Source organism: Electrona antarctica (assembly GCF_951216825.1).
Source record: "Electrona antarctica genome assembly, chromosome: 6".
NCBI classification, from domain to species: Eukaryota; Metazoa; Chordata; class Actinopteri; order Myctophiformes; family Myctophidae; genus Electrona; species Electrona antarctica.
The window spans coordinates 13,016,290-13,033,099 of record NC_136811.1 but is presented as its reverse complement, the minus strand read 5'-3'; the positions used below and the strand labels follow the sequence as shown (position 1 = coordinate 13,033,099).

At 42.8% G+C, this 16,810-nt stretch overlaps 2 protein-coding genes across 2 annotated transcripts; both read left to right on the top strand.

Annotated features, from left to right (window-relative positions):
- Window positions 1-986: 986 nt before the first annotated feature.
- On the top strand, window positions 987-5,082 carry LOC306924756 (large ribosomal subunit protein mL51-like). Its single transcript, XM_079503389.1, has 4 exons — window positions 987-1,158; window positions 2,216-2,311; window positions 2,642-2,749; window positions 4,560-5,082. The coding sequence occupies exons 2-4, from the start codon at window positions 2,221-2,223 to the stop codon at window positions 4,754-4,756; spliced, it is 396 nt and encodes a 131-aa protein (XP_079359515.1). The 5' UTR covers window positions 987-1,158; window positions 2,216-2,220; the 3' UTR covers window positions 4,757-5,082.
- Window positions 5,083-6,680: 1,598 nt separating this feature from the next.
- Window positions 6,681-16,563, top strand: LOC306924432 (vesicle-associated membrane protein 1-like). The gene is made up of 5 exons (XM_079502933.1): window positions 6,681-6,814; window positions 8,939-9,056; window positions 10,844-11,002; window positions 14,254-14,305; window positions 16,367-16,563. Coding segments are annotated over exons 1-5 (348 nt in total). The 5' UTR covers window positions 6,681-6,812; the 3' UTR covers window positions 16,384-16,563.
- The last annotated feature ends 247 nt before the right edge of the window (window positions 16,564-16,810 follow it).

Genomic DNA, 16,810 nt, shown 5'->3' with positions numbered 1-16,810 from the left:
ATTTTCAGAGCACTGTGATTATAACAGCTCAGCACACCTTGCTGATGCCACATCTAGAGTTATGACGTTGGCTTCATGGATCGATTGCTAAGCTCCTGTCAGACGACTTTCATAGAAGACTGTGCCCTTTTTGTACGAATCAAGAAGAGTGGCTGGATGGTAACCGCAAGGTTGCCAGTTTGAACCCGGGCTCCCCCAGAGACGTGTCCTTGAGCAAGGCACTGACCCCCTAATTGCTCCTGGTGTGTTGGTTGGTGCCTTGCATGGTTTCCGCTGCCATCAGTGTATGAATGTGTGTGCTGTGAATGGGTGAATGTAATGCACAATCTATGCACCATTTACCATTTATAAATAGGTGGTATGGGAGAAATACCTCTCAGCACTAACATTTCTTCTGCAAACTGGCAATTCAGTTCAGATTATCTATATTCTAATTCAAAATTAGAACCAAGTGCTGCAGCAGTTTGTTTCTCTGAAAATGAGTATGACATGAATATTTAGATTACAGCCTACCGTATGTGAATCTGCATTAGAAGAGCAGACTGTCAGTCATACAGATAGGAATCATACAAATTGGCTGTCATTGTATCACTGAATATATATATTTTTTTAAATCAAAACTAGATTGAATAATGTTAATTTCTCAACAAAAAAATGAATGACTATACTCATCATTGATAGTTTGTAGCTAGGGGCTAGGCCTGTGTGTACAGATCAAGTCACCCCACTGGCTCCCCCTGGCGGTTGAAAATTACCATTCGCAAATGCTGCAGTTTGCATTCAATCATGTGAAAAACACCAACATCCAAGGCGTTTGATCTCAAGATACACGTCCCATCCCAGTGGTATATCGAGGCCGCTTGACGATTGATTTTCACAAATACGTTTTTTTTGTCTGTCTACTAGAAACACAGCCATACGCATTTCCATGCATTACACAAATCCGCGTGTTAAAGCTTCACGCTACATGAATAATATGTCAGTTCTTTCCTGCGCTTCTTCTGTCGTTTACGGTAACGGCGCTATGCTTTCTGGGATATCTTGTAAAATGGAAGCGACCACAGCGAGCGTGTCAGATTGTTAATAACTTATTTTAATTCAGAACTGTATTGCTTTATTGTGTCTTCTGTGGCCTTGGCGACCGCCACGGGTGATTCGGTGAGTGTACGATTATATAGGCTTATATACAGACTTAAAAACGGGTAAGATACTCAATATATTGCTGGACAATCCGATAGGCTAACGGTAGGGGTCAATTCATTTCAGTACAGTCTGCAATTTAAGTTAACTACAGTGACACACAGCCTGCTAAAGTACGAGTACGACCAGCTTGTTCTGTAATTAGTGAAATATCACCTCAAGACAACACCATTGTCATCATCAGCCATACGTATCAGTGGAGTCTTCACTGTCTTCCAGCTTCCTGCTCATAATGGCACTGCAAATGTTGCTTTATCGCTGTCTCGTCACACACAACATTTTATACACTTCCAGTCTGGATTTGTTTTTACGTCCGGATCCGTCGATCGTCCAGGACAGGCTCCAGACTCGCCTCCTCAGGAGACTGCTCAGATCTGAACCCATTTGATTTGGCGGAACCCGTTGCGACCCGCATTGATTGATTGATTTAAGTATTTATTAACGGATTGGAGAATTACAGTACAAGCACAACTCGATACATAACTGTTGACGATAGGTTTACAATAGGGTCCACCATGTTCAATTCATCATAATATTTAGAGACGTACAAATATACACTTCTATAGCCAAAAATGCCCTTGCTGACGTTGACCCCAGGCCCAGGGCAGGCAGGGTTCGACTTCGAACCCACAACCTTGAGTGTATAATATTAGCACTACTGTAACAAAGGCTTTCACTCACCTTCACGTCATATATGGGTATTCAATAGGTCGATCGCCAGAGTTACCCCAGTGAATATTGGTATTCCATATGGATATACCGACATATGTTACATATCCAAGTCTGACATCACAAACCCCATATTTGGACCAGGCTCATCTAGACCTCTATATTGAAATGACAGACATTTAGTGCTGACATCATGCCAATGTAGAACTCTATAATATATGGATATAGACGACTTGGCATCGTCATCGTGACGAGCAGCATGCAGCCAAGCATATTTTCATTTCATTGTGTGGCCTTGTTGAGAAAGCCAACATTTTCCTTTTGTTGCTCTTGACTTCTGTTCCAGGTATCATGTCAGTGTTGGGAGGGTTTCTGAGAGCTGGAGCCTCTCTCTGTCAGTCTTCTTTGACTCTGTTACAGACCGCTAGACACATATCTACTGGTATGTATGGACTTGTACTAAACACATACATATAGCTGTGTTTGTAGACACATCTAGTGATAGCTGTGTTTCTGGACACATTATGTATGTGTGTCAGTTTCTTAACATATCTATTGGGTTCATGTATGGCTGGCTCTGTTTCTAGCCATATCTATAAGTTTGTGTTTTGCTCTGCGATGCATCAATCAAGTTTAACATGTTCTCATCAATCCTGCCTGTGCGCTAGTTAGTATGTAGCTTTAAAGTGTGAATGGGTATTTGAACATCAATTCAGTTCTGAACTTCTGACCTTATCTCATCGATCATAACAAATCAATGTGTTGTTCTCAGGTGTCTGCTGCAGAATCCGGATGCATTCCATCCCTACTCCGAAGGTTGTGGATAGATGGACAGAGAAGAGGAGTATGTTTGGGGTTTATGACAACATAGGGATTTTTGGTGAGTTTCTTCAACCCAACAAAGCATGAAAGTATAGCTGGCTTTATACTGGCTTTGGATGTGAAGACTAGATGATTTGTTCGTTTCAATCTCCAAATGTCTTTCTTTTCTAGGCATATATATATATGTGTGTGTGTGTGTGTGTGTGTGTGTGTGTTTAGGCTAATACTTTTGTACTGTAAATGCCAATTTATTTATTCATGTTCACACTGCTGGCTGGATATTACATTTAAACTGTGAGTGAGGAAGAGCGGGTGCTACAGTGGAGCCAGAAGCAAAATGCTCACTCACTTTCTTACTCACTCGTCACAGGTACACTTTCACACTGCATTATAAAGATGTGTGTAACTATTGGGAAAATGTCAATCATAACCAGGTTAAATGCAAGCTGTGCAGTGCTAAAGCGGATATTTGGGTTATCATATAAGTTATCATAGCAGTGGATTTCCCGAATATTATTTGGTCAGACATCCCTAAGGCCAAAGCTCCACTGCAGCCACCAGGTGTCACATCAGTGTCAACGTAGGGAATGTTCCTTTTTTGAGTGGTGCAACCACTCACTTCAGACGGGTCTGATTTTTAATTAATGATGGATGCTCCACTGCTGACGTTGCATTGCATTGCGCCGCATTCGATGGCGGCATCCAACAACCTCATAATTCGCCATGGTTCACGTTGCAACAGAGTGGGTGGAGCTGATTTTGTTACCCGTAAAATATGAACAATCAAAACAATATGAAATTTTAAGTACAACACTTAAAGTAGTTGCCTGAGCTCTTAATACACACACAATCATTAACAGTATACCAATAATAATAACTAAATGTTGCTAAATGCGCATGGGCAGACATATGCTTAAAGTGGCACCAAGTTCCACCCACTCCCATTATAAGGGGGAAAACCGGAAAGAAGCACGACAAGTCGCTAGCGTGAAGAATGACGCGTCGGTTTCAGCATTGGTGAACTATCACACGGCAGTGATAGGCACTAACCAATGGGATAGATACATCTACTACACGTCTGGGAAAACAGTCCAATCGTTTTGAAGCGGCACTTTGATGGGACTTCCAACCAGCTGCTCAAAGTCCCGGAAGATGCTGCCTGGGTTCACATTTTGCTCGCTCAAAAATAATCCACTAGCTGTGTTCATGCACCCAATGACTTGGACTTCCAAAATTCAATAGTGTTGCAATCATTGCTTTGTTGTTTCTTTGGGTAATATATATGGAATGGGACGGTTCTTGCCCGTTCTCAGCGCTGCATCAGCAGTGTATGTAGATGCCAAGCATAAAATGTGTGCCAACTACCAGTTTCAACGTCCTGGCTCCTGTTTGGATGTGTCAGCCCTTCCCTATTTTCTTATTGTCTTTGACCGCTGCACCACCACATGTATTCTTGCTCTGTCTCTGTCCCCGTCCCCATCTCATTTTCACTCACTTCCTCTCACGTCACTGACTTTCTCTTTTAATGTTTTGTGTTTCTATCTATTGTGTTTGTGGGTCTCGGGTGTATTTTCAAAGGGTTTCATCTTTGAAAAGACTTTTAAAAAATGACACACGGCCTGGTCCGTGGCTCAGCGGTCCAGGCACCTTGGCTGGTAATCCAGTCTGGCAGTGTGCCGTGGGTTCGACTCCCGATCTCGACGGCCTTTACTGCATGTCACCCCCCCATCTCTCTCCCCGTCTCCTGTCAGCCTGTCTGTCCCTCTATAAAAAAATATAAAATAAAGGCGAAAGCCACAAAAAAGATTAAAAAAGAAAAGAAAAAACCACACACACACACCTGACCCTCTTGCTGTGTGTGCCTGCAGGTGATTTCAAAGCCCACCCGCGAGACCTCATCAAGGCCCCCTGCTGGCTGAAGGGTTTCCAAGGTAACGAGCTAGAGCGTCTGATCAGGAAGAAGAAGATGGTGGGCGACAGGATGATGACACTGGAGAGACACAACATACAGAAGAGAATCAAATTCCTCCACCGACGATTCAACCGTTACGGCAAACACCGCTGATGTGGGCTGAACCGAGCTGGTCATCCTCAAATGGATGACCTACAGTATACTTGATCACTCTACACACACACAGCGTCACACAAAAGCATCACAAGTAGCAGATCCGCAAGCTCGAAATGCAGAGAATTTTGAGCTTATCGATCCGCCACTTTTCCTATTTTTGAATTAAAATCCTGAATTTTTTTGGACATCATTAGGTTTCCTTTCCACTCGACGGAGACATATAAAAATACCAGTATGCCGAGCTGACAATGTTGTACGTTTTCTTTTGTATGTATATTATTTATAAAGCATTCAATTTGAATTAAAATTCCTTCGATATGTCACTGTGGTTTTGTTTCTGTCCCTACAAGTTTAATTTAACCACACACTGTTTTACTGTCCGTAGAATTGAAGAATAATACTGATTTTAGGATGACATGGTCCAAATATGTGATGCTTTGGATCTGCTACTAGCCCTGCTTGGAGATCTCTGGCATCTCTCCAGCACAGAGAGGATTAAAAGCATGAGATGTAGCCATGGGTGAGACCAGTAATCGGCCAAATCTGGAAACCAATTTTAAAACTACTTGGAATGGAATGGAAAAACACAGGAATGGAGGGGAATGTATTGTTTAAGATATGTGGTAATTTTGGTGTCAGCAAAGCTGTTTAACTATAGGGGGGTGGGTGGCTGTCACACACTATCAATTAGACAACAATGCACAAGCAACTGATATTTCACTTGGTCCCTTTGTGGATTTCTCCAATAGAACATTTTGATTACAGGCGCATTTCATCCATATGCCTGCCCTGCAGACAAAACAGACCTGGCTGCCACTTCTGTAGCCTACTCATGGATGCCTGTGCAGTAACGTGCACACTTCTCACGGTCGCTTATTCATGCATTCCATGGAGTTACATTCATTATGGCTTGGGGGCTGGGGCGCTAAATAAAAAGAGCGACGCTCTGTTTTATGGCAAATGATTCAAACGCGAGGATGGAGGTAATTGGGAGGGAGAATACAATAATACAATAGTACTCCCAGTCAGACCCAGCGTAGACCCAGCGAGGTCCACGACTGGGTAGGGGGGGGGGGTTGTTCGCCGAGTCAACATTCTGTACTCTGTAGTCCACCACCACTGTACCGCAGTGTCGTCCTGCCGCCCCATCCCATCCGACACAGAAAGCTGCAGTACTGCGAAGTGTAGGGAGAAACGAGAGGGGAGGGGGAGGGAGAAGGCGAAGAGAGGAAGGGAGGGGGTGTAGGAAGGAGGTAGGCTGTACCGCACCGTCGTTACGAGTCCAACTGGAGAAGGGAACGGGAACGACGCATTATTGCAGTATCGCACTCTCGAGCGCAACTACCGCACTTCGCCACAAGACGCCGTGCGTGCACTTGTCCATCCGGGAGAGGGGAGACAGACAGCCGGCGATACAAATCACAGAGGTGTCTTGTGTTAAACAACAAAAAATACATTTTTCCTGACTGGACATTTCTGCAAGCGCTTTGGTACGGTGCTCAAAGCGACCACAGACAGCTGTGCGTTTTTGTGTGATTTTCTTTTGCACCCTGCACTTTCTTGAGCATCTCTCAGTCTAGGCTACGCATCCTTTGGAATAACGGTCTCGCAATATTACAAACATCCTGGGGGTTTTCATTCTCTAACGGATTATAGGAGAGAAGTGCTTTTTCGCTTGAGGTTGCTGTTTACTCGTTTGTTCCGCTCCTGTGGTTGTGTGTGCGATTGAGTTATTGCCCAGTGCGCGCCTCGGTATTGCGGTAGCCTACTTCAGTCAGTGTGATGACTTGGGCTCCAATAAGCGCGTCGCTATAAAAAGCTCCGTTGCACCAAAGACCCTCCACCACTTTTAATTATAGGCTACTTTCCCAATTGAACATTTTGGACTTTGTTTGGACCACAACCTACAGACCTCCTGTCTCTGTCATCTGTGATCTTCCTCTCCTGACTTCAGACCCTCACCCTCCCCCTCTCACACGCACGCGCGCACACACGCACACCCCGTCTCCCCCCTCCGCTGTCCGTGAGTCAGTTCGACACGGCTACATAGAAGATGTGAGTATTGATGCGGGTTTCTATTTTTCTCCATCTTTTTTCACAATGTGATCAGTTTAAAAAATATATATTACCTTAGTTTAGTTGGTTACATTTTGTTATGTTTCGATTCTTTCCTCCTTGGATTTCTAATTGATTTGTTTCAGCTTGATGGATTTTGCTGACGCAAGTAGATTTTCCCGTCACAGCTGCACTAAATAATGTAGGCTATTCAAGGGTCGTGTTGTTCACAGCTAGATTTTACAAGGAGTTTAGTTTTTTCCTTTTATTTTTTCCCCCTCCTTCCAATCAGGTTACCTATACTTGTTTTCCCCCCTCAGCGAATTTAGGTTACATACTTTTGTACAGAAATAAGCCTCAAGTCTTGTTTTAGAAACTGTTTCCAGATGGGATGCTCAAGTCAAGTCATCAGACGATTGGATATCAATGATACCAATTATGTCATGATCGATTGTTCTGAGGTTGGGGCAGCCCTTCATATACCATTACAATATGAGGGCCCACTATTAGTGGAGGGATGGGGGGTAGGGCAGTTCTCCATCGCTCGGCTCCAATAAGAGCCTCAGCCTTTACATGCATTCTCTTCTCGCCTGGCAGAATTCTGACTAATGGTTGTATAGCAACACATTATGCAAGTGACACATTTTCTTAACCTTTCCCGTTATATATATTCCAACTTTAGCTCAAGGCCAATTAACTCCCTATTTGGAATACTTGATTGAAGGCCATCTTAGATCCTCTCTCTCTCTGTCCAGACTCCCATGATCCCATCTGTCCATCAATACCACTTAATGATTTGATTTGCCATGTATATTTTACCTTTCTACTTTTAGTTGGCCAACTGCTCCTATTGGTCTCCTTCCTGCCGTTCGTGATATTACATCATTTAATGTATACCTTCCTTTTACAGTCCACCCCTTTCAAGCCCAATCCCCCCTCCCTCCTTGCCTGCCTTCCTTGCAATTTTTTTTCCTGCATCTTGGCCACATCCTCCAACTCTCCTACTTTTAATCTTTCACACCATTATGTTACTGGCCTTTATTTATAGGACAGTAGACTGACACGCAGCAAAAGGTCATCGGGATCTGGATTCAAACCCGCGACACGCTGTCAGCCTAGGTGCCTGGACCGCTACGCCAGCGGCCCGGACCGTTTCGTTACCTCTTTTGAAACAAGCCTTTGATTCTACAGCTATTTCCTTCCAGCAGCCATGCAGTTATACTGAAGAAGGCCCATCGTCGTAAATGACGACATCAAATTGATAAACGAATATTCTTAATTGTCCTCCCAAAGAAAGAACAAGAACAAGATTCCTATACAGGACCTCCTCACTGGTCAACAAAAACACCTTGAAGACCCTAACAGGAGCCCTCGTACAAGGTTTCTTCGACTATGCATGCACCTCTTGGTACCACAGCACCTCAAAGGCCCTTAAAACAAGGCTCCAGACTTCCCAAAACAAACTGGTCAGGCTACTACTGGGCCTCACTCCCCGAACCCACCTCACCCTTGCCCACTTTGACAGGCTGGAATGGCTTAGGGTTGACGACAGAGTACAGCATCTTGCAATGTACCAGTACCAATGTTGCCAATGTACCAATGTTGCCATGTACCAGTCTAAATACTTCCTTAATGTCAATGAAGTCCACACACCCACAACACCAGAGGGAGTCCAACAAACCATGTGCAACCCAGATTCGGCAAACAAGGGACTAAATTAATTTCGCTCCTATGCCACAAAAATGTGGAACACCCTACCAACTGTCATTAAGACATGTGAATCCCTTGACTCCTTCAAAACCGCTCTCAAAGGGCACCTACGGACGGCTGCAATTCGAATTTGAATCCCCCACCCACTCCTTTTCCCCCTCACTGTACATGTTTTTCCCCCTTTTTACCTCCTTTATGATGATTTCCTGTTTTTGGTTATATAAGAAGTGTATATTTGTACGTCTCTAAATGTTGAATTGAAAACGGTGGACCCTTTGGTAAACTGTAAACTGCAAACTGTTAATAAATAATTCAATTAATCAATCAATCAATCAATCCCAACTCCATTCCTCCGCCTCCTTACAGTAGCTTACACTGCCATTGTCTTCATCTTCCCCTCTCTTCTCTCCCCAGGTCTGCCCCAGATGCCGCCCCCGCTGAAGGAGCAGATGGAGCCCCAGGCGCTCCCGCTGCTCCACCCAACGCCACCAGCAACCGCAGGCTACAACAGACACAGGCCCAAGTAGATGAGGTGAGCCCACCTCTGATCTGTCCACGCCATTAAGATGCATGTGTCCTTCCTTCTGTGACCCAGAAGGGTCTGTTTGGGTCAGTGTTGGGTCTGGTTTTGGTGAATATGAAGTTGTTCCGGTCATTTGGTGGTGGGGGGGCACTGTTGGCCATAAATTAATCCACAAAACTAGCATCATTTGTATTGTTGACTTATTTCTACCATATAGCACAACTTTCATTCAACTTTGAACCCATGGAACTAGGGTTTTGTGCTGCTGCTGGCGTAGTACTGGACACAAAAAATAGTTCCATGTGACTGAGGGGTCAAAGTCAAAATGGAAATCTGAACTAACCGTTTAAAATGTACACAGAATTATATATGTAATTGATTACATAACACGTCACGGTAAAGCAAATGTTTGGTTTTCAACCCAACAATCTTGACTCATGTCATTTATCCTCCATCAAGAACACTCTTGAAAGTAGCCGTATCACCCTTTTGCCTCCATATTGCTCGGTGGATAATAAGTCTGATTACAATGTGGCGGTAATGCCGCCAATGGCAATTTGCAAATGGATTCTGACTTCATTCTCGTATGTGATGTGAGAGCCCAATATAGCTTTTAATGTATTGCCTTTTAGAAGGCAATACATCTTGAACCTCTATCCTTTCCTTTCCTCGTATGCATGTGACCTTGTGTAATGTTCATCATCCCGTTCCCTCTCACACATCGTCAACTGTGCTGCTTTCAAAGATGTGCTGGTGGCCTGGTAGCCTATAATTGTGATGTCACGGGTTTGACTCAGACCCATGCCATGACTCGCATCTTTCCTGGCACTGTTAGACAACAATCCAGTTCAATCCAGATGGCAATAGAGCGTCGCAGTCCCGCCCCCTTTCATGGCGACGCCAGGCCCAGGAAATGAATCCCAATGCATTTTTCCCATAGACATTTCAAAAAGTATTTATTTAAAGACCTTTTAAGCGTCGTACGAAGCCAACTCGAGTCGTGACAAATCATGACAACAAACACAATATTTTGGACCAAACAAATAATTACAAAGAAGAAAAACAACAAAAAAAGTGTTGTAACCTGCCGTTTTTTTCTACTTTCTAATTCTTTGTTTGGCCCAAAACATTGTGTTTATTGTCATGATTTGTCACGACAAGAGTTGGCTTTGTCCGCGGCGTAAACGTCTTTAAATAAATAATTTCTGAAAAGTCTGAGGAAAATGAACAGGGATTTATTTTCCGGGTCTCTCGAGGGGGGGGGGGCGCTATTAGGAGGCTTTCATAGTAACAATACCACATTGTTGTTAGTAAAGTACACTATAACACCAACAATATGAGTCTTCAATCTGTGGTCAATATGCGAGGCAGACACACACAGATACACAGAGATTCCTGGAATTTATATTACTCCATACAGTAATACCATATCGTATATATCGTCGCTGTCCATGGAAATCTTTCATGTCCAAAACTGTTACTTTTCAGAAAATGAAAAAAAAAGAACCTGCGTTCCATTGTAGCTATTATTTAGTCACAAGCTCTTGTTAACCCTTTTCATTGGTAAATATTGATAAAACCCACAGACACACTTAACCACTTTCACTTACTATTAAAAAGGAAATAAAAATAGCAAAGAATATCTGATCTACAAGCTCAAAACGTGCCACACTGCAATGCATTGTGAAGTTGCAGATCAGCTATTTTTGCCACTATTGTGTGACACAGTGTAGTACGACGAATTAGGACATTCATTCAACCTGGCGTGAATAACAACAATCCCCACTGTGCTCCAGGTGGTGGACATCATGCGTGTAAACGTGGACAAGGTGCTGGAGAGGGATCAGAAGCTATCAGAACTGGATGACAGGGCGGATGCACTCCAGGCCGGAGCCTCCCAGTTTGAAAGCTGCGCAGCCAAGCTCAAGAACAAGTACTGGTGGAAGAACTGCAAGGTAAGCAGCACGTGCCACTGTGTGTGGCTGGTGACTCACAGTACCCTCATCTCATCTGTCTAGTTCAGTGGTTCTCAAGCGTCTCTGGGTCAGGGCACACTTCAAAACCTCGAAAGCGTTCGAGGCCCACCCATCAGACCACTAAACACGGTATCCCTTCATTGGTAGTTGGGTGGGCCGCATGCCTGACTACAATATTTTGCTTAGAAAACTGTAAGAGAAAACCATAGCTATAGCATGATGCTATATATGAATGGATGATAATGAACTCATATTTTGATGAATATAACATTGCAAATAAAAAAATGGAATGAAACGTGTTACAATTTAAATGTAAAATGTGGCCATAGCATTTTAGCAAATGTCCATAGTACTGTATGTTCAAAATAGATATTAATTACTAGACAGATCAGCAGGTTCGCACAACGTGTGTCAATTCTTTATCATTAAAAATATATATATATTTTCATTTGCCACTTTATCTTACATGTATTGCCTCCAAATTTCCTTAGAGGTACAAGTACCACCATTTGAGAAACACACAACACAGACTAAAAGCAAATATGTTATAGGAAGTGTTCAATCTCACAAGATTGATTGATTCAATCATGCATTGTTTGATTGATTGAATACTTAAATAGTACAATTATACTGTAATTATGCAATAATGCTAAAAGGATAACACAAAAAGTCCAAAGGGCTTGTTATAAATAGACTACCAAAGGAATTACTGTAGCACTCAACTGGGTCTGCACGTTTTATCAATTTGCAGGGGTGACTGACGTTTCGACCGGTGTCTTCCTCATGGAGACTCAAAACGGTTTGACTCTTGAGGTAGAGGCCGGTCGAAACGTCTCTTTTGAAGTGCCCGCAGGTACACTAACACTTTCTTTTCAAACAATCGAAATTGCTTGTGCGAACTGAGCCACACTGAATTTTACCACACAATATTGGTATGTGCAGTTTATAACCCATTAAAACCGGGAAAGCATCTGTAGGCCTTTAATCTTTTGCCTTGGCTATTCCCAGCTTCGTGACTGCTATATTTTAACATTTTGGGGAAATCTTGAAAGTGTGAGAACTAATGATTTAGAAGGCATTAATGGGTTGATGGGGCTGAGTCCATGAAGCCTGAATGCAGACCACACAGCTCCACATTGAGGTGCGCTGAACCGAACACGCCACATCTGTCACTGGATTCAAGAATGTGGACATTACATTACGCTCCCCAAACATTAATCTGCTAATGAACGGCTGTCCGATTAACTCACTAGGATGCTCTAGGCCGCGGTTTCCCAAACAGTGGGTCGGGACTCATTTGTGGACCAATTTATATGGGTCACGACTCGAGTCTATCTATCTATCTATCTATCTATCTATCTATCTATCTATCTATCTATCTATCTATCTATCTATCTGTCCTCACTTTTTGAGGGGCACTAGCCCCTCCTATATATATATATATACAGCTTAGTTTAGACAGTACTTGGTTTAGACTAGTCATTGGTTAGACCAGTCATTAGTCCTACAACTACAACCTATCTCAAACCCTCACCCTAACCCTAACCTCCCACGGGGCAGCACACCTAAACCAAACCTTAACCCATGTCTAACCAATGACTAATATATTAAAGTCTAACTCATGTTGATTAGGTGATGTAATGGTGATGTAAAACAAACGGTGCCAACACAAACATTAAATGCAATTAACAATAAAGAGACAATATGACGTAATGAGTTACAAAATGACGTACATTTTCCCTTCATTGTCAATGGCGTTTATAAAACAAACATTAAACTAAAGACAAACATTAAACCTGTATATAGGAGGGGCTCAATACATTTTTTGAAAACAAACAAGCAATCGTAACACGTTGTGTGCTTGTAGATCTGCTATTTCTAGGCAAACGTGTGAATAACAGTTTTCACTACTGTTATAACATCCTTGGCCAATAGGAATTTATATAGTAGGCCTACATACATACTGTATATTGTATGTATAGTATGCTAGTTCCATTGATCCAAGCCGTAAAAAACAATCCATCGATTGATTGAATGATTGATTGATCATTGATCATGCTCTGAAAATGCATCCCTCCCACCCATCTGGCCACCTAACACAGCAGCCGAATGGCCGTGTTTTGTGACCCAGAAAAGGTCGAGGACCACTGAGGGAGCAGTATTATGTACCACATCATAACGAATGGCAAGGACTTTATTGACTTAAATATTTCCCTTTTCACTCGTTTTTGGCTATTGTAATGGTGTGCTGTGCTGTGTGGACAGGGCCAAATTAGCCATTGGGCCAATGGGGCCGTGGCCCAGGGGCCCTTGGCTCTCAGGGGCCCTTCTGGGAAAATGTAAAGCCCTGTAATGGGTTTGAGGCCCTGAAAAAAGCTCCTGGGGACCTTCATTGGCCATTGATTTTGTTAAATTTAGGTTAAAAAAATGATAAAAACACAAAAAAACTTGAAAATTCTGCGCACACGCGCGCTAGGGGGGCCCCAAAAAATGTACCGGCCCAGGGGCCCTTGTGGGGTTAATGCGTCCCTGTGTGTGGATGGATTGTGACTGAGACTCTCGAGGTAGCCATTTGAGAAGAAGTATATTTGATACTGATGAGAATGTGTTTTGTACGCGCACTCGCGTACACAAATCCATGTCCATGGAACCTGCCGTTGTCAACTCGCATATTGCTTTTTATTGGAGACAAACAATTACAACTTCAGGACATATACAACTGCTCCATAACCAAACTGGCAATTCAGATTTACAATGACTCTACGCACTTCGCCCTGAATTTGATCTGTTACCATCAGGCAGGAGGGTTAGAGACAGTGCCATTAGCACAAAACAATACTTTGTTTATGCCAACTGCAGTGGACATTTTAAATAAGAAAATGTTTGAGAATGCATTTTATATAGTATTTTAATGTATGGTGTATTTTATGTAATGATGTTTTATTTATTTTTGTATACTGACTGCCAGTGTGCCATTTTATGTAAGGTTTAATGTACAATAAAGTTTTCTTTATCTTTACAATAACCACTACCCTATTTAAAAAAATAGCGAGATAGCAGATCAACAAGCTCACATCAAATCATGAAAGTTGTGAACTTGTAGATCTGCTATTTTTGAAAATATCAAATAAGTTTGACAATAATGACATTCCCAAAATAGAGACACCAGGCTGAATTAAGTTGGAGTTTATTGTGGAAAAACAAGATCTCAATTTATGTTCTCCTTTCAGATGATGATCATGATGGGCATCATTGGAGTCATTGTCGTTGGAATCCTATTCTGTGAGTATACATTACTATTACCAATGCATATGGGAGTCATAAAGTGTAGCCAAGTTTGTGAATTGGTACAGTACTGGTAACGTACCTACCTATTCTATGGCACTCGCCTAGAGGAAGTAGAATAGCGCTTATCTGACACACCAAAGGTCCGACATGCGTTGCGTCGTGCTTGCGATTAGGGTTAGGTTAGGGTTAGGTTAGGGTTAGGTAGGTTGTCGGTCTAATGACTGTCGGACCTTTGGTGTGTCGGAACTAAAGTCTGTACCCGAATAGTGTGCACTTCCAAGGACAAAATCAACAAATTACAAATAGAACAACAAGGTGTTTTTTTTTTCATTCAGATTTATGTTCACCTCTCATTGTCTGGATGAATAATAGATGTTAAATTGTAAAAAATAAATGCAAAAACATCACATATATGGCTAGAACAGTACAGTACATTTTTTTACTGGCCAGTTTTGAATTATACAGGAAGTTATTACCTATAAGTTATCTTTGAGAGCAGTTTTGAAGGAGAGTAGGGATTCACATTCCTTTACGACTGTTGGTAGGGCGTTCCACATTTTTGTGGCATAGAAGGAGAACAAATGTAATCCCTTGTTTGAGCCAAATCTGGGTTGAATGTGGTTAGTCTTGGTCTTAACCGATACACTCTCTCTGACATATACAGCTATAGCTGTTGAAAATACCTGAGCTACACTTGTAGATTGGCTATTTTAGAGTTTCGGCGTAGAGGAAAAAATCACACCCGTGTGAACTGAGTGGTGTAAGGTCTTATATAGACTGATCAGCTGTGGTCTGACGTAATGTCTGACGTAATTAAATCACACCCGTGTGAACTGGGTGACCATAGCAACCGTGCTCATTTTTTGAGCACAGACAGACTAACAAAGCCAGTTGTAGGAGTGGTTTACACCACTCAAAAAGGAGGGGACCGCCTATAGACACCTGGGGCTCCCCCTGGAGTCAACAATGTATATAGGGTTTAAGTGGTTAAAGCCAAACTATTTACAGCATTACCTCTATAATGTTTTGTAGGGCTAATGTTCCATTAACACTCTTAAGGCCAGACCCGTGGGGACAGTCATAAAACAGAGGTTACAGTTACAGCTACAACGACAACCCTTACTTCCTTGTTTTTAACCACTGTGGCGTGTTCCCTTTGTTTACGGAAAAATAACTACCTCGACTTCAGAAAAAACACGAATCAGGTTGATGTAATAGTAGCCATAGAACGTACTGTATGGGAGCTAAATGCATCATGACCTTCTCCCCCATTGAGATGCATGTTAAATGACGGGGATTTCTCCATATAAATAATCGATCATTTCAGTAGAAAGAGCTTCAAAATGTCTAGTAATCTAGTCAACAAGGCCTGCAGTAGGCTTTGCACTGGATAAATGTGCATGACATTATTTCAATAAACTAGAAAACTGTATCCAACAATCAACTTTAACGGCCGTCTGACAGGAGTTTTCATGCAATGCACGGTCAGACTACGGTGATTAGTATTATTGCCATTACCTGGGTGGCTGAGTCGTGTGACTAAACCCGACGTTAAGCTGTGTATGTGTTCAATAAGAGAGAGAGAGAGAGAGAGAGGAATATCAGGTAAATAAATGGTTTATGTAGTTTTGTTTCAAGTGAGGCAGTTATGCACTTACAGTATGCAGCATCACAGGCTTAATCTTTGCTCCAACAAAGACATGCCTAGTCTGCCTGCTGCAGTCTTTTCCAGTTAATTATTCATGGCTGCCTATTACAGTGTGTGTGTGTGTGTGTGTGTGTGTGTGTGTGTGTGTGTGTGTGTGTGTGTGTGTGTGTGTGTGTGTGTGTGTGTGTGTGTGTGTGTGTGTGTGTGTGTGTGTGTGTGTGTGTGTGTGTGTGTGTGTGTGTGTGTGTGTGTGTGTGTGTGTGTGTGTGTGTGTGTAAATGTTTTTTAGCAAATGTGCAGATGCATTGGACTAATGACTGTCTTTTCTGTCCTGTCTGTCTCTCTCTGTCTTTCAATCAACCACTCCCCCTACATTGTTGTCCCTCCTCTCCTCTTCTTCCCCTCAGTGTATTTCTTCTACTGAGCTAACCCGGAGCGTTACGGAGGAGGATATATATGGACTTCAGTATGATATAAGAGAGAGGGATGAGAATTAAAACAACAACAACGACGACAACAATGACAAAAAAAAGACACAAATCCAAGCACTACACTCTCCCCTCCCCTCCACTCCACCCCACCCTCTCCTCCTGTCTCTTCACACAGTCTTCCATCCGAACCATCTTGCACTTGTAACATGCCAGATACTGTAGTGTGTAGAAGCCCCAGCCCCCCGCCCCCTCCCCCCCCCCCACTCACCTAACCTCCTCCTCCCCTTCCCCTCCTCATCATCACTCTCTCACTTTCTCCGCGGCTATGATGTGGAGTCTCATATTCACTCTCCGCTGTCTCTGCATCCCATGCATTATTGAAGGGTGCAGCTGGGAGAGAGAGAGAGAGAGAGAGAGAGA